We start from the raw sequence: 21,848 nt of genomic DNA, 5'->3' as shown, positions 1-21,848 counted from the left end.
CTATTTAGCAGCGTTCAACTTGGCCCATCAAAATATTAAGCTTTAATATAACAAATGAGATTTGTACTATATTCTAATGGTATAATGTTCTTTTAAAGGATAATTAATAAAAATTCTTTCGATTACCTTTACTCTCAATAAAGCACAAATATATAATACTTTCAACAATGTGCTTACCAAGTGTTAGCTTTTCGACTGTAACGTATAAAAATAAATATTTAAAATTTACTAAAATCATTTATAAAGTAACCATTGCAAATTATTTTGCATCAAATACTCTGTGATCACATTTTGTATATTTAATTGGATTACATATAGTATTCTTGGACAGCGGCTAAGAAAAGGTAAACGGTAGAGTAAAAGATCTTTCTTAAGAAGACAAAGGGTTGTATTATTATAGCTTAAGCATGGTATTATAATAATACAAAAAAAAAACTTCAAATTGTCATCTAATGGATGGTATTGAAGATAATAAATCCATGGGTAAATCCCTGAAGTACACCAGCTTATAGGTTGATACTTATATATATATATATATATCTAGTTATCGTTTGTGTTATATACATGTGTCTTTTATTTTGGCATATAAAAAAGCGTGAGATTAGTTATAGTAACATTTCAATTAAAGACATATCCAGATATTACACATACATACATACATATGTATATAATGGATGCAAATAATTCAAATATTGTTCATTTTAATAATATAATATAAATACAATATACACTCCAAGAAGGGAAGAGGAATCCAGTTTTTATTTTGCTATTTTTCTTTTTAATTTGATGCGGATTTTTGTTCACGCTGAGCAATAATCCGTTCTCGCTTTCTCGATATTAACTCGCGTAATGAGTTGCCATTCTGAGCACGGAAATTGTCTCTCTCATTGACAAAGTATGCCAGTGTGCCAACAGTAAGTGAAAACACAATGTCCCCGGTTCTTATTTTACAATAAAACAAAAGCGCATCATTAAGACTTTGCTGTAAGAATACCAAAATGTAAACTATAAGCTGAAATTACCTGGAGATGAGATACTGGTACTTGATTGGTCCTGCTGACATAATGAGAGATGTCTTGCTTTACAGAGAGATGCAAGAGAAGAGCAAAGAGACAAACATAGTATTGTGACGTGCAATACAGTAATTTAACCGGCCAAGCTCAAATTGCATACATTTATTGATACATATCAAAATTTGAAGCAATAAATCCTATTTTTTTGCCAGCCTATGGTAGACTATCTTAACTTTTTAATATCTGAAATATCCCTCAGAGTCTCCGTAGAAAGCAGTTGTCATTCAATTAACTTATACTGGTTAATCTAAAACAAGAGCAAAACAATTGCACTCCTTACGATATTCAAACTCTGGCATTGCTAACATTGTTAAATTCATTTCCTTCATCATATTTTCATTTACATAAAAACATCGGGTACTTTAATCACCTAGTAAACTACTATAGAATGGAACTTAAACCTAACTGTAATTTATACTGCTTAGGTCTTGGAAATTAATATTTAAAGTGTAAAGAAGGCATGAGCTTATTAAATTCTCACTGCGACTATTTATCGAGTTTGCTTCACTTGGTTTAAATATGTTATATTTTAGCATATTGTGTTTTTAAGTTTCCATTTTGTTATACTCTATTGAATACTGGATATCCGGATTTGAGACTTAATATAAATTTCCCATAGGAAAAGGTATTACACTATATACATCATAGTAGTATTTATGTGTTTAGCCATTACAAAGCGTACCTTGATCAATTGGTAAGGCCAGAGAAAAATTAGCTTTATAGGCTGAGCTCATTTTGATACTTTTATTTGATCGTTCTGATCTGCCTATACCAGGTCATCGCTTCTGAATTCAAGGAGCACGTGACTGATTGCATCATTCTTGCTTGCATAAGCCAACAGATGTTTGGCCTAATATAATTGTGAGGTATTAACTGTAATAGCCCCACAATATCTTTCAACTGCACATTTACAATGGACAATGGCTTGTATTTAAAATAAGCAATGAAATGCGTTTAACTAACCAAATTTAATGCTCATGTTTGAAATTTATATTAAAGTAACGCGTCGTATCATAGCTGACAGGCATTAAGACCTCTAAGAGGCATTCTAGACTAGTATACGTGCGTTAAGGTTCCGTGATGTACTAGTAGCTCTTGTCTGCATTTCATGTCAAGATTCCGTGAGATGCAGTTGACCTTATTATTATACGATTCATTAAATTTTCAAGACCATTATCTGAAGTAAGTTTTATTTTTAAGCAAGCTTTTTGAAATACACCGTCCAATGCTAATTGTTTTATTTATTTGACTCTGATTTCTCTGCATGGCACACTTAGGTTCCGTAATGTACGGCTGTCATTACTGGGGTGGAAGGTATGGCGAGTATTGTGTCATAGGACAGGGGCGTCACTTCCTCTAATGGCAGTCTAGGCTAGTATGTCCACGTCAAGGTCCCGTGGTATAGTAACAGCTCTTGTCTGTATTGCGCGTCAATATCCCGTGCAATACAGTTGACCTTTCTATGGCACAATACATTAAATGGGCAAATGCCCTCATATAAAGTAAGTTTTATCTTTATACAAGCTTTTTTAAATGCACAAAAGTCTAATTTTCATTTTCATTTTTTAGAATCTGATGTCAATAAAAATATATCTTATGAGAATAAACTCTTTGTTTCAATAACCACTTATCAAATATCGTATTGTCTTTGAGTAATTAAAATATTTTAGCTTATATTTCTTGTAGTGAGTATAAGGCCATTAGGTGTATCATAAGAATAGCTATTTAATTAGTATTACTATTAATAAATTTAAGTCGAAATATAGAAGGGAAGAATATACGACCGACTAGTGTAAGCAACAAGAAAATGTTAAAAAAATGAGTGCCAAATAACTTGCATTTTGACATACTACATGCTTATATATATATATGCTTCACGGGGTTAAAAAACAACGTAAAAAGACGAGAATTATAAGCGTTTTTAAACAGACAAAGAAGTGTAATAACCTTGCCAGTGATTTTTTTTATAAAAGCAAAATTAGTTCCAACATTTGAACACCCCAATTGACACTACAATACCCGATTTACCTATTTGACTAAACCAAATTGCACTTTTAGCAGCAACCCATTTTGTATGGCTCATGCATCCTACCTTGTTACACCAATTCCTTTTATTTGCGTCGACATTATTCTTTTTTATCTTTACAGGCGGATAATAGCCTTTATTTTTATGTATTATTTTATCTTTTAAATCCCAATTTATATCATATGTTTCTATACTTATTGAATACTTTCTGCAACTTTAATGATATCCAGAAGATGGCCTAGGATAGAACAAGACAAGATGTTTCGCAGGAAAGTGACTGTTTACTATTCCCCAGGAGACGAAATTTTTTTAACTTTTTTTTAGGGTTTGCCTTTACTAGACCGAACTTATACCTACAAATATAGTAACAATGCCAGGTCAAGAGATCGCTGCACCTACATCCGGGCTGTATACCTGCATGGCATGCCAGGTTGCATTCGAATCAGCTGAAGGACAACGGATACATTACAGATCAGACTGGCATCGTTACAACCTCAAAAGAAAAGTGGCTGAACTGCCACCTGTCGAAAGTGACATGTTCCAGTCAAAGTTTGATGGTAATTGAATAAATCGATCACGATCATTTTCCAGTTGGACATTTATTTACATATACACCTCAAACTTTCGTAGCTCAGAAATCGGCAGCAGAAGTCAAAGAGAAGCCTGTAGAATTTAAGGGTTACTGCGATGCTTGCAGGTAATTAATTTTGTTTTCACACAACAAAAATAACAATAACCAAATGCAAATGCAAATGCAAATGGCTATAAACTTTACGTAAATTTAACATTTTATTCCAAAATAAAAACTACTATAACTATTACAGAAAGCCATTTGCTTCTCAGAATGCATATGCTAATCATGAACAGTCCAAGAAACACAAGGAAATGGCTGCCAAATTTGCTTTACAGCCTAAGAAAGAGAAGGCACCTGTTGTTGCTACTGAGCCAAAGGTTGATCAAGCCAGTCTCCTTGTGACAGATGAGACAACCGAAGAAGAAATGCTAGCAAAGATCGATGAAAAGATCAAGGCAGCTCCTCGTCTTGAAGAAACGGATTGTCTATTCTGTACCCACAAGGCCACTACATTTGAAGAGAACATGGATCACATGACTACTGTGCATAGTTTCTTTATTCCAGATATCGATTACTTGGTCGACTTGAGAGGATTGATTCGTTACCTCGGAGAAAAGATTAGTGTGGGTAATGTTTGTATTTTCTGTAACGGAAAAGGACGCAGTTACCGATCTCTCGAGGCTGTCAGAGGCCACATGGTAAGTAGGATATAGCTTTACTGGATATAAACATTAGAAATAGACAAAATTTAGCCTCTAATCCATAGGCGTCGAAACTAACCTTTATTATCAAAATAAATAATTACAGAGTGACAAGGCTCATTGGAAGATTGCCTATGAAGACGAAGACGACGCAGCCGATATTGTCGACTTTTATGATTTCTCTTCTTCGTATCCTCAACCAGAGGAAGGCGACGAGGAAGTTGATGTGGATGCCGAGCTTTCTGCACTTACAAACACCTTGCGTCTCGCAGATGATGATATGTCTCTTGTTCTTCCTAACGGTTCGGTTGTAGGACACCGTAGCTTGAAGAGATACTATGACCAAAAGCTGAAGCCCGAGGAGGTAAGAATATCACATGCCATTCGGCTGTTAGATGAATGGCGTGCTTGGATAGAGGAAACAGATAAGAAGGGGTGGATATGTATGATATGTTACTCTGCATAAAGCTTTAAAAAGAATACAAATGAAGAGGAAAATAATACTTAAAAAGGTCATAAATTAATATTAACATTACTGACAATGATTTATTTTTTGCCGACTTTACTTTTATTAGACTAGAGATTCTGTACTGATTAACAAACTGATCGGACAGTACACAAGCGACGATACCTTTGAATCAATGCGTTCTTCAACTGGAGCTGGTCAACTTCTACTCACAGATGGTCGCAACCATGCACATAGTGCCCCCGAGGCTTTTATGAGCCAGCGTATCAACTACCAGTACAAGACAAGAGCTGGTATCCAAGCAAACAAGCTCCAAAAATACTTCAAAGTACAAATCATCTAGATTTTTCTTATTTTGTCACCAATGTTCTGTATTATCCGCATCTATCTTTATTTTCCTTTTCTTTTTAAAAAAATTATAAATTGTTTTAGCATTGAATTTACTGTTATAATCATATGTGTGCCTACGTTAAGCGATTTTCATTATTTGTAAAACAATGGAACATTCGTGTAATATAATTTGTTAGCTATAATGGATAAAGCAGGTTGTTATATTATTATAATACTTTACAGTTGAGGCACTGGATTTGGAATATTGTGTGATAAGGATTTATTTGTGGTATAGTTTACTACGAATAATAATTTAATTGAAAGATGTAAAAAAAAGCGTTAAGGTGAAGATGAACCGGGAGAGAGAATAAGGGTAAAACTATAAATGGGAGGAACAACAAGGTTTCTCAGGTTAAAACAGACTATAGTGAATGGACAACAAACTTTACAGACAAAATTAAGTACGTTTATTAATAGCCCGTGGTTGCTTCCAAAAAAGAAAAATGATAACAACAAATGGACGACAAAATCCGCCTGATCCTACAGTCTCATCAATTAAATGAAAGAAAATTTTAGCTTCCGCCAAAGTGAAAAAATAACATCCTTAACTCTCTCTTCATTGTTTGTCTACTTTTACTTAAGAAACCACTTTCAAAATCATTGGAATAAGAATATATAACCTTTAAATATTAAGAAAAATAATTTTTATTAAGTTTAATATTTAGTAACATCACCACGGGCTTTCTTCATACGGGCTATGCGAGTTGGCATAGACATGCAGTAGGCCTTGCATACTGCAACCGGTATTTTCTTCCATCCTTCATGGATAACCTTGTCTAGCTCCTTAATAGTTCTTGAAGCTGGTACTCTTGCCCTTACCATCCGACCCAAATGAGCCCATAGGTTCTCAATAGGACTGAGATCTGGACTATTCGGCGGCCATTCCATTATTGGTACATTATGGGTCTTTTTCCAGTTCTCAACAAGTTTTGACTTATGACAAGGAGCATTGTCTTCTTGGCAAATAAACTCCCCGTCATGTCTTTCACTTAGGCGACCATAAAATGGGAGCAACTTTCTTTCCAAAAGGTTTATATAGCCAAATTGGTCAAGGCTGTTAATAATCGTTTTTAGTGGGCCTACTCCTCCTGCCCACACACAGCCCCAAACCATCACCGAACCACCTCCAAACTGTACTCTAGGCATGATACAATCAGACTTGAACTTCTCCAGAGGAAAGCGCCAAATTCTAAGGTTTCCATCCTTTGGGAAAACCATAAAGCGAGACTCATCGCTCCAAATCACACGATCCCATCTTTGATTGGCTTCTTTGCAACGTTTAGCAAACAACAATCGTTTCTTTTTATGTGTTCTGGATAGCCTTGGCTTAAACACAGGATGGCAAGAAGACATTCCGATCTTACGAATAGCTTTGCGGATGGTATTCTTGCAAATGTACTTGCCAATCATGAGTCTCATGGCGTTTGTGAGTTCTCCAAGTGTGGCATTACGATCTTTCTTCATTTCGTTTTTAAGCTGGTGTAAATCTCTCTCACCCAAAATTGATGGACGTCCTTGGCGTTTTTCTGTTAATGGCGTGCCATTCTGTTTCCATCTTTGAACTGTGCTATGTACAGTTGTCATGGGTATGCCTGTCTTCTCCGAAATGGCAGTCAATGAAATATTATGGAGAGCACCACCGATAATAAGTCCTTTTTCATAGTCTGAAAGCTCTTTTCGTTTCTTAGGAATACTTTTATTGATTTGCTGAGACATTGTGAGATTTGAATGAGAAGAGTTTTTAAAAAAGCACAACAACTTTGCATTAAAGATGTTCTATTTAGTTGAGTTTAAACTTTTTTCTTTCATTTATTGTATGTGTCTGTACATTAAATATACAGAGAATCGAGTATGCGAATCTAACTGGCCAAATTTTCTAAGAATATAGATGATTAAAAAAAGCTTCCTATCTAGAGAATTTGGGTTTTTCTATAGAAACTCAACACTAACTTGATATTGTTGAGTTTATACGGGTAAAATATTCAGAAAAAGATTTATCATCTCGAGTGGATAATCTTTTTATGCTCTGTTATGTATGTTAGGGACTTCTTCACTGTTTTGTTCGGGACATCTTTCATAGTATTTTAGACTAAATAATTGTAGATACCATGGAAACGTTTTTTAATAAGATTGGAGTGATATCCTAAGCTTATAACAGACAAAGGATGCTTATTAATGAGGTTACCTTTTTTTTAATTGAGTAATTTTTTTTTAAAAATTGGCTCTTCAGTAATATCTAAGCTTCAAAGATGATACATTAATTGTATTTTTATATTTTGCTTAGCAGTAATTGTTTCTTTATTTTGTTTTACTTCTTGTTGTTTTTCTACTTAATATTTCTGTATCAAACACAATTCTTTCTTAAGAAAACTTACTTTTTTTTTAACTGATAAGCTGTCTAAGGATTATTGTTATCGTTGTTTTATCTATATTTTAGACATCTTGTCCAATTAAATTCATAGACTCGTTTTTGTGTATATGTAAAAATTAAACTAAATTTTGGGAAAATATATCTATTGATATGTGAAAAAAAAACACACTACAAAAGACAGGGTTGTGTTGTACACCACGGATATAGACGCGATCTGGGCTGAATATAAGCAGTCGTATCTGGGTACATTTGCTAGAATACCACTTGTTCATAGTGTGTAACACCCTGTCTATTAAATTGAAAAAACCCTTGTCCCCTAAAATTTACGTATTAAAATATGCAACTCTAACCAAAATAGCTGCAGATAGGATGCTTTATTATGTTCAAAATAGCTATCTTACTGAGGGTTAAAACCAACGAGGCACTCCGCTCAATCGGCTGCTCACACCAAGAGTTGTGCTTTATTTGTTGGGTAAAACTTGTTCAGTTTAGCTTTGTCAAATCTCTTAATACAGATCAAATATACACAAGCATGTCTAGATATATGTGTGTCTACTTTCTGGTTAAACATCCAATTATAAAATCCAATTATTTTCTTTTAAACAAAACAACGTACATATTGTACAGGATAAATAAATAATATTAAACTACGTTTTTGTCTACATATTATTTTACAAAACCATGTAATGTCCGCGACATTAGATTGTTGGTCTAGACTAGGCGAATATAAACGCAATTAGATATGCAAATTAGACAATATGGGCTCTTAAACTAAGTTTAAAGTAGAAATATGAGCACATTCATTATATTACAAGTATGATCTGTTTAATTTTTTCCCAAATTTGTCTATAATCTCTGTGGATCAAAGGGGATGATTGATATGTCAGAGAACTCAAGTCTACACGTATGTGGGAATGACATAGATGATATAGATATATGAGCCGGTAAGGTTGTAAAGTTGGAAGATGAAAAGGCCCTGATTATACATATGTACTCATCAGCGTACAAAATGTACATAAAAACACAGTGAGCTGAATCCAAATGATTTGAATGATCTAATATATTTTATCATGATCGTGTACAACCTTCGTACGTGTATCTGTACTTCCATCGATTGAACACATAGAGACAATCGATCTTCTCAATAACCTTGCAAGCTTTCATAGTTGCCCGACTCAAACAATTTTCTGATAGATACATACTAAGCCATTCTTTTTGATATTGGCGCAAGGCTAGATGTTTTCCCCGGCGGTTTTTTTTTACTAATGCAATATCAATATGAGCTCCTACCTATTTACCTTTGTTTTCCAAGAAGTATTGGAAAATAACAACCGAGTCTAGTCTGGATATTCCCTATTATATTGTATATTTATATAACAAAATAAGTAACTAAACTGATATTTTTAATATAATTAACCTAAGCTAATTTTGTTGAAATATACCTGGATTTTTGTCTGCTATTAAAGACAGACCTTGAAAATAAACCGGATATTCAGTTGCTGGAAAACTAACTAGTAGTGTATAGTTTACTCAAAGTAAAATATATTCACCACTCTTTAATGATTGGATCATAAAGCCAAAGCGGTTATACCCATATTAGGAAAAAAGGGACATTTTGGTCAATTAGGTTATATATGTAATATGAAAAGCACAAACATATATTGGCCCTTTTTTTATCCTAATTTAGAATGTACCTCGTTGAACAAAATGCCTGGATAAACCAATTTATTTATTTGCATGACGAAACGCACACTGGGATCAGTAATGTTTGTACAATGTATACAGGAACAAACCACACAACCAGTGTTTTGAATTTTATTGTTCATTATGGTAAGTAGTATCAGTAACTTTCAAAGATATTGTTGTACATTCTGTAGTACAACATATACGCATATGTACATATTTATGAGTCTACTAAAGGAAATTACATTTAAAATAATAATATTAACGAATCTAACCCACACAGTTATAATTCATTATGAATATAGTTTATAGCCTCAGATATACCATCCATATATTTTCCTCATGAAAAAAAAAGAAACAAAATTATAGCACATAACCCAAATGTATAGTGAGCGTCTATTTGGCTTGTTTAATAAAACACAAAAACACCCTATTGATTTAAGAAAAATAAATAGTGGGAATTTATGTAAATTCTGTATAAGTGCTTAGTTGAGTATATATGATTAGATATCACAATTTCTGAGATATACAAAATATATCCTAAAATGTATAATAGAAAATCGTAACACAGTGTGTAAAATACCTGGTAACAACAGACACTTTGTTGTATGGGCAGATGCTTTACGTAGCAGCCTTACTTACATATAGTTTCAACACAGTAGTCGGTAAAGAACATCTTTTGTAAAGCTAAATATATTTTTTCTGTTACATAGCTACAAATTATCGATAGAAAAATAAATACATAAGCATGTATTTTTCTAGAGACGATGGGTAAAGAATACCTGTATAAATCTATTTCATTCTCCTGTACCACTAGAATATTTTTTAATCGCCAACTAGAGTCTCACAGATCGACAAAAAAAGGATCTTTCTATCGAAAGGTGTTGGAGCGCAGACTCAAAACAAGAAATACAAGACAATTTTGTATAATAGCTTGAGAATAAGAGCGTGTGCCATAGTTGTACTAGTATTTAACCCAAATGTGTGCGATATATATCAAGCACGCTGGCTCCATGCCATATAAGCATATGCTCGAAAGAGCACAGTAGTAGTGCATAATAAATTGTATTTTGGGCATCTTAAGAAGCAATGGCGTGTAAATCGCGAGGCTTTATCGTGCATGAATGAAGAGAATATGATTATCCGGGGACACGCCAAACCCGTATATGTAGATTATTACCCTTTATCGTATAATTTATATCAATGTGTTCCCGGTATTGAGCAATGAATACTTTTTTGTTTCACAAAACACTCTTATATATCTAAAATACACTAGTTTAATACAATATTGAAGTTAATATATATCCTATGAAAGACAATTAATCTCAATATAGGCAATTTTCCTGATATAGATTGGTATCTTGTATTTTCAGCTCAAACAGGAAGAATATTTTTGTGTCTTTCTTCTCAAGTTACATCTAATTACTTTGCTATAGGAAGTTGTTGAGTGTACCAGGATTCATTCTATCGTTAAGAGATCTATGTTTATATTCCGCTTCATAGGTACTTTACACAAAGTATTTGAAAAAATGAATGCAGTAAACAGGACATAAATCGTATAAAAGGACGCGCAAATTGATGCTTCAACCCACATTCATCTTCTCAACCAATCATCTTCTCTATCTTTACTATGAAGCTGTCTGCAAGCATCTTTGCCCTATTGGCCGTTGCCACCTTCTCATCTGTTGATGCTGCTCCTGCTGTCTCTACTGATCCTGCTGTCAAGACTTTGACTATCCCTTTGACTGGAAACCCTAGCTATCAGCGCAATGCTACCAGCGCTGTCTTGAAAGCTCGCGGAAAGTACAACAGATTCATTAACAGTGCCAGTACCTTTGCCAATACTGGTACCGTTCCTATGATTGATTACTTGTATGATGTTGAGTACTATGGCACCGTCAAGGTCGGAACTCCTGCTCAGTCTCTTAAGCTTGACTTTGACACTGGATCTGCCGATCTCTGGTTTGGTAAATATATATATATATACTGCATGCAACAGCAATAATTGACAATTGTTTTTTATAGCATCAACTCTCTGCACTAACTGCGGTTCTACCCAGACCAAGTTTGACTCTACCAAGTCCAGCACCTACGTATCCAGCACCAAGACCTGGTCCATCAGCTACGGAGATGGCTCTTCTGCCAGTGGTGTTGTTGGCTTCGATACCGTAAACCTTGGCGGTCTCTCAATCACTGGTCAAGGTATTGAACTTGCCAAGAAGGAAGCCACCGCTTTCCAAACCGGCCCTATTGATGGCTTGCTTGGTCTTGCTTTCGACTCCATTATTACTGCCACTGGTGTCAAGACCCCTGTGGACAACCTTATCAGCCAGGGTTTGATTACTAGCCCTGTCTTTGGTGTCTACCTCGGAAAGCAGACCACTGATGCCGTTGGAGGTAAGCCAAAAACACAATTGTAAAAATTAGGCAGCACATTAACCAATTGAATACTTTTGATCTTTATTATTTTAATAGAGTATGTCTTTGGTGGCTACAACAGCAACCACATTAACGGTACTTTGACTACTGTTCCCGTTGATAACTCTGATGGTAAGTGTATATACATATACAATTATTTGATAATACTTTGAGCATTCACTAACCTCATTATAGGTTTCTGGAGCATCACTGCCAGCGCCGCTACTGCTGGTACCACCACAACTACCACCAGCCTTGGTGCTATCGAGGGTATCCTCGACACCGGAACCACCCTCATGATCTTCACCAACACCATTGCTACCAAGGTTGCAAAGGCCTACGGTGCTACCGACAACTATGACGGTACCTACACAATCAAGTGTGATACTTCCAGCTTTGCTCCTCTTACCTTCACTATCAACGGAGCCAAGTTCACTATTCCTCCTGCCGATCTCATTTACTACAGAGGATCGACCTGTATTGCCAGCTTTGCTTATGCTAATCTTCCTTTCGCTATCTTTGGTGATGCCTTCCTTAAGAGTCACTATGTGATCTTCAACCAGGCTGTTCCCAATGTCCAGATTGCTCTCTCCAAGTAAATGGAAACATTATGGCCCATGCCTTCAAGAAATTGGATAGCTCTTCTTAATGACAAAGCGGTCCCTTGCCTCTTTATTTATTGTTCTCACTTGTCATTATAATTTATCCTCTTATTTTAACTTATTCTTTGACTTTTGTCAAATAACCCAATATTTAACTTTAATTTTAATAATAAACCATTATGTTAACGTTGTCTAAAATCAATGGCCTAGTCAGAGTCATATATACATTGCGTAAAATTACTAATATTGGGATTAAACTAAAATATTCAATAATTTCTTTACAGCGTTAGCTTTTTGTGCTTTCTCATTTATTAATTTATAGAAAAATAATATTCTTGGCTGTATAGCGACCTCCAGTAATAAGCTTGACCATCACTACCGAAAAAAAATGTGTTTAGAAGGAAATCCTTGGTTTTTCCTCTCCTTCTCCTTCTGCCTTTTATAGGTACCCTCAAGGTTTGGTATAAAAATAGTAATAGAAGAAATAGCATTTCAATACTATTATCACCATATAGAGCAGTATGATGATTACCTTGCGACTTTATTTATTCTTTTAACTAATAATATGTAGATACATATTAACGGTCATTATATTTTTTTTTATTACATCAAATCAATCAAGAGTAGAAAATACACCTCTCTAACTCCAATAGCCTAGCTTATCTACTTTCGCCTAACAGAAAGATCACTGAAAGCATGTTTAATTAAGCAAATATTTATTATATGCTTTGAAGATTGGTGAATTCTGCCGCTGAAACGAATAATTATTTATTAAAAAAGATCATTTTGATTAAAATAGCTAATTGTTTACTAGACGTTAGGTATACAGCTAAATTGGTCTAGTAAAGCTTCTTTATATATTACATTAATCTGATTAATAGCTTTACAATCTACTGTTTAAACGTTGTTTGACATTTATTGCTCAAATATTGATAAAAATATCTCATTTTTTCACCCTCAAAAACATTTACTAATATTTTTGGATATTTACACCACGTAGTCATGTTTGATCCCAAAGTTCTCTCAGGACGTTTACAAAACAAAATCTAAGAGTACGTGCCGCTCGTTTTAAGTAAAGTTGTGTAGAAAGTCATTCTATGATGGCCAATGCTTATCTGATTAACAATAAACCAATATTTGTAGAGATATCAATGGATTTAAAAATGCAAATATCGATATTTGCACTACCCAAAGAAGTTGATTAAATGACCGACTGTAAAGCTGTGTAAAGCAAAAATCATTCGCATTATGCAAAGACTGTATTATTATTTATACATTTACATACACAGACATGTATATATATATACTGATTATTATGGTTTCAATTAAACATAGTTAGTTCGCAAATATAAACGGATTTTTGAAGCGTGTTACTAAGTCAGGTCATATAATTACTATAATTCTATTTTTTTAAAGAAAAAATATACTACTATTTTAGAGAAACAATTTTATGGTAACGAAGCACTTAAACAAATTTATGGATCTAAGCTACGATCTTGACAAGGAGCCGAGTAACAAGAATGGTCTTAAATTTAAAATTTCAAAAAATATATTCTAAATAATAGAGGTAAATCTATAAATTAAGAAAACTCTACCTACTAATTTTTTTACTCTCAAAAGGCTATTGTCTCCTCAAAGGTCTTTTATAAGCATCTTATTCTTAAATACCAGGCTAATATCTGTTGGGTCCTAATTTTTATAACAAGAGGGAAAGTTACCACCTTTGCGTTGTCGCACTGTCCTCATTAAGATCGGTACTATATCGATCTACAGCAACAATACTATCGAAAAGGATACTTTCTTTTCGATCACTTGCTATTTATCAGACCTATTAAACATCCATTCTTTTGATCGTCAGGGCTTTGTACAGATTTTCAAGCTGACTTAGAGCTAATATTATTTTATCATTCTTGACATTATCTTTCCACAGATACTATCAAACGTATATCGTCCATAACTGTCTATAGATTATACAGCTTATCACAGCTAATTCTAAAATGACATTTACTCTTTAATATATTAAATTACAGCAATAAATATTATTGTCATTCAATCAAATAATAATATGTAATATATATATATATAAAGGTAGAGAGGGAAAGAGAAAGAAAGAGGGGTAATAGTCAAGTCGTTTCTCTAATATTAACGGAATGGCGCTCAATATCTGCAGGAGTGACCCCTCTATAAACCTGGATCTATTAAACGATTTTTTTTGACTGCTACAAGATCTAAGGCCAATTCTGGATTGTATAAATTTCAAAAATATTACAAAGCTAGAATGGGCTTGTTTTGCTATCAAATAAAAAGTTTTTATTTTTTAGATCTTACATATGATACATACCTTCTATTGGTATAACATTAGACGTACATGCTATTCAACTTTATAATAACGGGATCAATATAAAAGTCTCGAATTTTACATTCTTTATCTCATCTGTATGTTTACCATTATCCTGACTGTTGTAAAAATTATAGCTATCCTTTTGGAAATAGCTATAATATCGATTATACACGACGTTTCAACTGATAAAACATTAACTTGTCCTCTTTCTCTTGATCCAAAAGCCAAAAGAAACGCTACACATTCGATCTCAGTGGCCCGCGATAAATATTACAAGTACTGTAATATAACCACATTAGACAATTCAAACCACAGTGTTTTCCCATTGAGTTCACCTGGAGTGGACGCTTTATATTATGGAACTATCAAAGTTGGAACTCCTGCCCAGCCAATTAATGTGATTATTGATAGTGGTTCTTCAGATTTTTGGTTCGGTAACTATCATTTTTTAGTTTTCCAAAAATAATAATAATAAAAATTTAACACAAAATATACTATAGCATCCACATCTTGTAAAAATTGTCAGACCTCCAATATTCTGTTTAATCCTTTAATATCGACGACATTTGTATCCACAAACGATTCTTGGTCAATTGAATACGCCGATAGAAGTTTTGCCCAAGGTTTTGTCGCTTATGATACCGTTATGATTAGCAATATATCGATTATTGGACAAAGTGTCGAGATTGCCATAAATACCACCGCTCTTATGGAAAACACTACGATCAATGGCATAATGGGTCTAGCATTCGACTCTTTGACACACACAAAAGGTGTTGAGACACCTATAAAAAGCATGATCAGCCAAGGTTTAATCAACTACCCTGTCTTCGGATTATTCTTAGGAAAAGAATCGAATGGAACTAATGACAGCATAGGCAACAATGGCGGTAAAATACACAGACACTTTTACGAGTACATATATTCAAATAACTTACATGTCATTATTTTCCAAATAGAGATTATATTTGGCGGCTACAATCCCGACCACATTAATGGAACCTTGATTGAGGTCCCTGTTGACAATTCGCTCGGTAAGTATTAGCCAATATTTACTTTCCGACCAAGATACTGATATTAGATAAGGTCTTTGGGAAATCGATATACGTGCCACAACTGCTGGTATAGAGCCTTTCATTAGAAACATTGGTCATTTTCAAGGAGTCCTAGACACAGGCACCACTTTAATGTTATTTCCAAGTCGTATGGCCACTAAAGTTGCTGAAGCATACAACGCAATAGATAAGAAAGATGGCACATACACCATAAGCTGTAACAGTTCCGAGCTGTCTCCTCTTACTTTTACTATCGGGGACTCTGACTTTTCTATTCCTCCTGCGGATCTTATTTACACAAAGGACGGATCATCTTGTATAGCAGGATTTGGGTCTATTGATGCCCCGTTTGGTATTCTTGGCGATGTTTTTCTCAAAAGCCATTACATAATATTTGACCACGAGAAACCCAGCGTTTATATTGCCCCTTCAAAATAGCTTTCCCTATTTACTGCTTAAGAAAAAGAAAGATGGGCGAGGGGAGGGGGATCAATTGCCCATTAAAGTATTTATTGTAATTGTAATTATTAAGAGCTAAAGTATATTTAAATAGACAGCTCATAGTATATCGCATCAAGTATATCAGCAATTCTATACAAAAAACAAGTGCGCTCAAGGCTTGTAAGTTGGACAAGCTTTGTACTAAGAGTAAAATCAAATGATTGCATAGAAAAAAAAAGATATCGATCCCTTGATAAATCTGCAATACTATGAATTCTTGCTATATATTTAATTTATTTTACCTATATGTATTCCAGGTTTTAACTCTATAGCTTATAATGAATATTCCTTAAAGTAATAAAACAATACACTCTATCTATCAATATCATATGATAGACTTTAGATAATAGGCATCTTCGTTTTTAAAGGAAATATCGAAATGATTAAATGTATACATGTTACTTTTGATAAATTCCTTCTTGGAATATTGTCTTTTGAAAAGCTTAGGTCTTAATGTTTATTTTAGCCTCCCATACAAATATATATATAAATATAAAATAAATAGCACTCTCTTTAATTACACAACGCATTAAAGCCATGAACTATCTTTTTACCTTGACACTAGTCGGATTGTTATCTGTTAAGCTTGTTCTTTCCGAGAAAACACATTCATGCCCTCTTTTCATTAACCGCGATTGTCATCACAATGCCTCCAGATCCGTGTGGATGGCCAATCATAAATATAAGAAGTACTGTAACATACCTACTACAGGTTCTCCTGATACTGGCACTGTTGCTTTAAGCACTCCTGGAATTGATTCTATATATTATGGGACAATTCAGGTAGGGACTCCAGGTCAGACCGTCAGATTAAACTTTGATACTGGCTCGGCAGATTTTTGGTTTGGTGAGTAAAAAATAAATAAAGTTCTAAGCACAATATCTCTAATTAAAACTGAGTGTCATAGCCTCTTCTCTTTGTATTAGCTGTAATGTTGGAACAGAAAGATTTGATCCTTTTAAGTCAAGTACCTATGTACCAACCAATCTTACATGGTCAATAGCTTATGGTGACACATCAATGGCCAGTGGAATTATTGGCTATGATACTGTTAATATCAGTGGACTTTTAATCAGCAACCAAGGAGTTGAATTAGCTTCTAATGCTTTTGTTATCATTGGGGACTATCCAGCGGATGGCTTTCTTGGACTTGCATTTAGCTCTGATGCAACAATTAAGGGTTTTCAGACACCCATGGATAACCTGATCAGCCAAGGTCTGATTAGTAAGCCGTTATTTGGTGTGTTTCTTGGGAAACAGTCTAATGGAGGCGGCGGCGGTGAGTATAGAAATTGGAAAGCCATAAGATAGACTATAATAATACCAATTTTTTGTATTAATCTATTAAAATAACAGAAATTGTATTCGGTGGATACAATCCTGCTCACGTTAATGGTCATCTAAAACATGCTCCTGTTAATAACACTCGTGGTAAGAGCTGCTCAAAACATAATCTCTAGACTAATATCTTGACAACATTTTTTTTTATTAAAAAAGGTCTGTGGGAAATTGAAATTGATGGCATACATATTGGAGACAATTGCTTACTATATAACTCCAGCTATCTCTCAGGTGTACTTGACACTGGTACAACTCTCGTTCTGTTCCCACAATATGTAGCTAATGAAGTGGCTAGGGCTTATAATGCCACTGAAAAAGATGACGGAAGTGGCACATATATTATTAATTGCGATGTTTCAAGTTTTTCTCCTCTTGTCTTTAGCATTAGTGGCACAGAATTTAAGATTCCATCCGAAGATCTTGTCTTTGAGGATGCTGACTCTGTTTGTACTGCCGGATTTGGCTATTTTAATGCCCAGTTTACTATACTGGGAGATGTTTTTCTGAAGAATAACTATGTAATATTTGATTTAGAAGAGCCTGGTGTTCTTATTGCACCATCCAAATAATAGTAATGATCTATATGTATATAAATTACATTTTTATCAAGTAAATATATTCATATAAATCTTGGCCACAGTTTAAAGTGCTGACCTAAGTATTAATGCTTTTGTATTATTTGTTGGAGCATACAAAATACCAAAGCCTAATATTCTTCAAAGCTACTTGGGCAGTATGAACATAAGAAAAATATGACTGAAGATTATACATAAGTAAGGCTCATATAGCTAATTATTGTATTACTCATCATCTTTGGGTCACTGTGGATCAGCATGCTAGACTAGGCTAGTCTTACAAAACAGCTTAATTTATGCCAGTTGTTTTTCCACATCAGTGAGGGCTAATTGCTTCAGTACTACCTTCAGGAGATCCTGAAAATGATAGCGACGTTGTTAATTTTGTATTGGGACTATAAAAGAAAGAGAATACGTGTGTTTTATTAATCCCCGGGGGGAATTCTTGAATTTAACCTGGTTTCAACACTAAGCAAAGTTTTGCACCTACAAGGCATCAATTATTCCTAATTTTGACTTGATTAGAAGCGGAAACAGAATAGATGTATATGGAGAGCCTGATATTATTGTTATCTGCACCTCACTGATTACTTCTTGTAGAACCATAAAATATTAAAAGAAAAATATAGTATAGTTTGTGCGTATTAGCTAGATAAAGAATAGCATCAATAAAGAAATATATATCTTTTACTAATATTTCTAGAAATAACTCGTAATACGCAGTGTTAAAAACGAAAGATGCCTGTGTCACAAAGAGATAAAGAAAAAAGAATACATATTTAATTTTAATGATACTGACACAAACCTTTATTCAAACTGATCGTTATTAAGCGCTGTTATCAAAGGGTTTGCATATCGTCGGATATTTCTTCAGCGAATCGTTGAAAACGATAATAATATTCTCCTATATCTTTTCAAATGAAACGCAATGTGGTATATGCACAGAAAAGGAAAGACATGCCACCAAAAAAAAACACTTTAAAACGAATTATTCTTGGAAATATACGGAATCATATAAACCCTGAAGTTGATTCACTATCTCAAAATTTATCACCCGTATATCAGGGTCGAAAAATACACTTTTTTTTTCCACAATCAAAGATCTCTATTACACACTTATAGATTAAGCTATAAATAATATAGGCTTAATTATTCACTTCTTTTATATTGGACATACACAAACTTCTATATATACTACTCTTTTAGTATTATATATTTGTATGAAACCTTTACTTACATTGGGCTGTTTTACGGGCTGCAAAGTCAAATGTATTTTCTTTCAATTAATAAGCATGTGGAAAAGCAATTTAAATTAAAAATAGAATATAACACAAAAGTATAAAACAAATACTCAATCGGTTTTGTAAACATTTAATATACACGATATGGACAAGTCGAAACGGTTAAAAAAAATTGACATTTCAAGACAAGGATCAGAAAAAAGCTCAAACAGCTCTGATTAACTAGTATCTAGTTATTTTAATTGCATTGAGAGTAGACTTATGTAATATAGAAAGAATTGTATTATGAGCATTCAATTTTATTTTGTGTACCTTGAACTAAGTTTGGCGATCTAAAAAAAAATGGTATAGACAGACGAGAATTATTTTGATTGGATAACCTTATCTCAACCGTTTTTGACCATGTTTTGACCTTTTCAATCTGTCCACCCCAACTACATACTTTTGACAAATTCGGAAACTTAAAAAAAAAAGGGGGGGGGTGATTTTCTTCCGTTAACTGTAGTAAAAAGCAAGAGTATGAAATTTATAGGTATGCGTTTTATAATTAAAAACGATCTTCAATTCTACGGTTCTTCTGTATTTATTGTAAAATTCTTTTCAATAATTGCTATTTTCTTAGAAACTATCTCATTATCAGCTGTTAAGGCCGCACTTTCTACCAGTGCTTCTATTGCTCTTGATGGTAGTACCCATACTTTCACTCTTACCAACAACCCTAGTTTCAAACCCAATGGTACTCGTGCCATCTTGGAGGCCAAGGGAAAGTAAGCCATTTTCTTCAAAAGACCAACTTTCTTTACTGTCGAGATTGTACCTATGATTGAGTACTATGGTACCGTTAAGGTCGGAACCCCTCTCAGTCTCTTAAGCTTGACATTAATAGTGGATCTGATAATTTCTGGTTTGGTAAATAAGACTATATTTTTAGTGTGCTAGACAGCTTCTAATAGTCACTTGTACCTTCCACTTGTCCGGTGGTTGTTGATCTGGCCAGACTAAGTATAATTCTTCGAAAATATAGCACCCACAAGCTTAGCACCAAAACCTGATCAATCAGCTACTGAGGTGGATCCTCTGCCAGTGGTATTGTTGGCCATTCTACAGTCAACCTTGGCGGCTTCTCAATCACTGGCCAAGGAGAAATTAAATTCTTCTCAAATCGGTTCTATTTATGGTTTGCTCGGCCTTGCCTTTGATACAATCACCACTGCCTCTGATAGAAAAACTCTATGGACAATCTGATAAGCCAGGGTCTGACCAGCAAGCCTATCTTTGGTGTCTATCTTGGAAAATCTGGCACTAATGATGTTGGAGATGATAAAAAACTATCAATACGTATATACACTACAATAAATTACTATTAGCTCACATAACCCTTTGGTTCTAATAGAGTATGTCTTTGGCGGTTGCAACTCTGATCATATCAATGGTAACTTAACTACTGTTCCTATTGACAGTTCTGATGGTAAGGATTTATATTTTTAGTACCCAATTCATAGATACTTAACATTCCATAAGGTTTCTGGGAAGTTTCTGTTGATAACCTCACTGTCTGTTCCTCCAACCCAAAATATTTTAGTTCTATTATAGATAATCTAGCCACTATTTTTTTCTTTACTGATGATATTGCCTTTAATGCTACTAGCCTTTATGACACAAGTGACAATTATTATAGCGCTTACTCAATTTCTTATGACATTTCTAGATTTAAACCTGGGAATTTGCTATTTTGGGGTTCGACATTCAATGTACCTGCTTCAGACCTTACCTTTGAAGAGGATAGTTTCACATGCACTGCTAGTTTTGCTTATGTTGATATGGACTTTACTTTTCTGAAAGTTGGATTTATCAAGAAGAACTATCTTATAATTAGCCAGGAGATTTCTGAGACTCACATTGTTCCCATCAAATAAGCTTTTTTTTTTCTCTTGTTCCTATTAGTTCAGATTTAATACTAAAGCCATACTAATTAATATTAATATTAGTTTAAACGGGGTTTTTAGTATACTGAAATTTATACATCAGCAATATATATATTTATCAATATTAAATATTCGGCTTTTTTTTCTAAATGATAATAATACTAACAATAAATGATTATATTTTAAGGAAAATATGTTTCAAAATACTTTACATAGTCAAACATATTACTTTAAGTTTCCAATTAATTCATAGCTTTCTCTATAGTATTTAATTTATTTGGAATTTACAATGAATAAGCCCTACGTATAAGCGAATAATATATATATATAATGTAATAATTCAGCTATATTGAGCTATATTGGAAACATATTATTAATAAAAAAATACTCTTTTTTTAGAACCGAATGGATATCTAACAGGTAAAAGAGATAAAGAGATCTTCAGGAAGGTATTCTTCATAAAGATATTTTCAACCTTGAATAGACATGTATTACTAAATTTAAAGGGGGGGTTTAATATTTATATAACATTTCTTATGGTCTATTTAAACAAACAAGGGTTAA

General features: G+C 33.8%; 8 protein-coding genes across 8 annotated transcripts; 6 read left to right on the top strand and 2 right to left on the bottom strand.

Moving 5' to 3' along the window:
• Positions 1 to 778: 778 nt before the first annotated feature.
• PHYBLDRAFT_140791 (hypothetical protein) lies at positions 779 to 1,063 on the bottom strand (the record flags this gene model as incomplete). The annotated part of the gene is made up of 2 exons (XM_018430458.1): positions 779 to 941; positions 1,023 to 1,063. The coding sequence occupies 2 exons, from the start codon at positions 1,061 to 1,063 to the stop codon at positions 779 to 781; spliced, it is 204 nt and encodes a 67-aa protein (XP_018296773.1).
• A 2,430-nt stretch (positions 1,064 to 3,493) lies between these two features.
• PHYBLDRAFT_98895 (C2H2-type zinc finger transcription factor) lies at positions 3,494 to 4,732 on the top strand (the record flags this gene model as incomplete). The annotated part of the gene is made up of 4 exons (XM_018444077.1): positions 3,494 to 3,656; positions 3,730 to 3,796; positions 3,924 to 4,371; positions 4,481 to 4,732. Coding segments are annotated over 4 exons (930 nt in total), but the record flags the coding sequence as incomplete, so codon positions are not given.
• A 4,696-nt stretch (positions 4,733 to 9,428) lies between these two features.
• PHYBLDRAFT_163823 (hypothetical protein) lies at positions 9,429 to 10,512 on the top strand (the record flags this gene model as incomplete). Its single annotated transcript, XM_018434876.1, has 3 exons — positions 9,429 to 9,431; positions 9,841 to 9,949; positions 10,310 to 10,512. The coding sequence occupies 3 exons, from the start codon at positions 9,429 to 9,431 to the stop codon at positions 10,510 to 10,512; spliced, it is 315 nt and encodes a 104-aa protein (XP_018296771.1).
• Positions 10,513 to 10,914: 402 nt separating this feature from the next.
• Positions 10,915 to 12,301, top strand: PHYBLDRAFT_18642 (secreted aspartyl protease; the record flags this gene model as incomplete). The annotated part of the gene is made up of 4 exons (XM_018439239.1): positions 10,915 to 11,251; positions 11,310 to 11,681; positions 11,760 to 11,834; positions 11,898 to 12,301. The coding sequence occupies 4 exons, from the start codon at positions 10,915 to 10,917 to the stop codon at positions 12,299 to 12,301; spliced, it is 1,188 nt and encodes a 395-aa protein (XP_018296770.1).
• A 2,441-nt stretch (positions 12,302 to 14,742) lies between these two features.
• On the top strand, positions 14,743 to 16,138 carry PHYBLDRAFT_62514 (hypothetical protein; the record flags this gene model as incomplete). The annotated part of the gene is made up of 4 exons (XM_018440977.1): positions 14,743 to 15,079; positions 15,146 to 15,535; positions 15,605 to 15,679; positions 15,732 to 16,138. 4 exons carry the CDS (start codon positions 14,743 to 14,745, stop codon positions 16,136 to 16,138), a joined length of 1,209 nt encoding a protein of 402 aa, XP_018296769.1.
• Positions 16,139 to 16,867: 729 nt separating this feature from the next.
• Positions 16,868 to 18,112, top strand: PHYBLDRAFT_18318 (hypothetical protein; the record flags this gene model as incomplete). The annotated part of the gene is made up of 4 exons (XM_018438729.1): positions 16,868 to 17,048; positions 17,110 to 17,481; positions 17,559 to 17,633; positions 17,700 to 18,112. The coding sequence occupies 4 exons, from the start codon at positions 16,868 to 16,870 to the stop codon at positions 18,110 to 18,112; spliced, it is 1,041 nt and encodes a 346-aa protein (XP_018296768.1).
• Positions 18,113 to 18,957: 845 nt separating this feature from the next.
• Positions 18,958 to 20,135, bottom strand: PHYBLDRAFT_62516 (hypothetical protein; the record flags this gene model as incomplete). The annotated part of the gene is made up of 5 exons (XM_018440978.1): positions 18,958 to 19,028; positions 19,356 to 19,394; positions 19,672 to 19,691; positions 19,740 to 19,793; positions 19,930 to 20,135. 5 exons carry the CDS (start codon positions 20,133 to 20,135, stop codon positions 18,958 to 18,960), a joined length of 390 nt encoding a protein of 129 aa, XP_018296767.1.
• A 456-nt stretch (positions 20,136 to 20,591) lies between these two features.
• PHYBLDRAFT_62517 (hypothetical protein) lies at positions 20,592 to 21,275 on the top strand (the record flags this gene model as incomplete). The annotated part of the gene is made up of 3 exons (XM_018440979.1): positions 20,592 to 20,697; positions 20,753 to 20,827; positions 20,953 to 21,275. 3 exons carry the CDS (start codon positions 20,592 to 20,594, stop codon positions 21,273 to 21,275), a joined length of 504 nt encoding a protein of 167 aa, XP_018296766.1.
• Positions 21,276 to 21,848: the final 573 nt, after the last annotated feature.

The sequence above is a fragment of the Phycomyces blakesleeanus genome (assembly GCF_001638985.1).
Source record: "Phycomyces blakesleeanus NRRL 1555(-) unplaced genomic scaffold PHYBLscaffold_3, whole genome shotgun sequence".
Classification (NCBI taxonomy): domain Eukaryota; kingdom Fungi; phylum Mucoromycota; class Mucoromycetes; order Mucorales; family Phycomycetaceae; genus Phycomyces; species Phycomyces blakesleeanus.
This window is presented reverse-complemented; position numbering and strand designations above follow the sequence as displayed.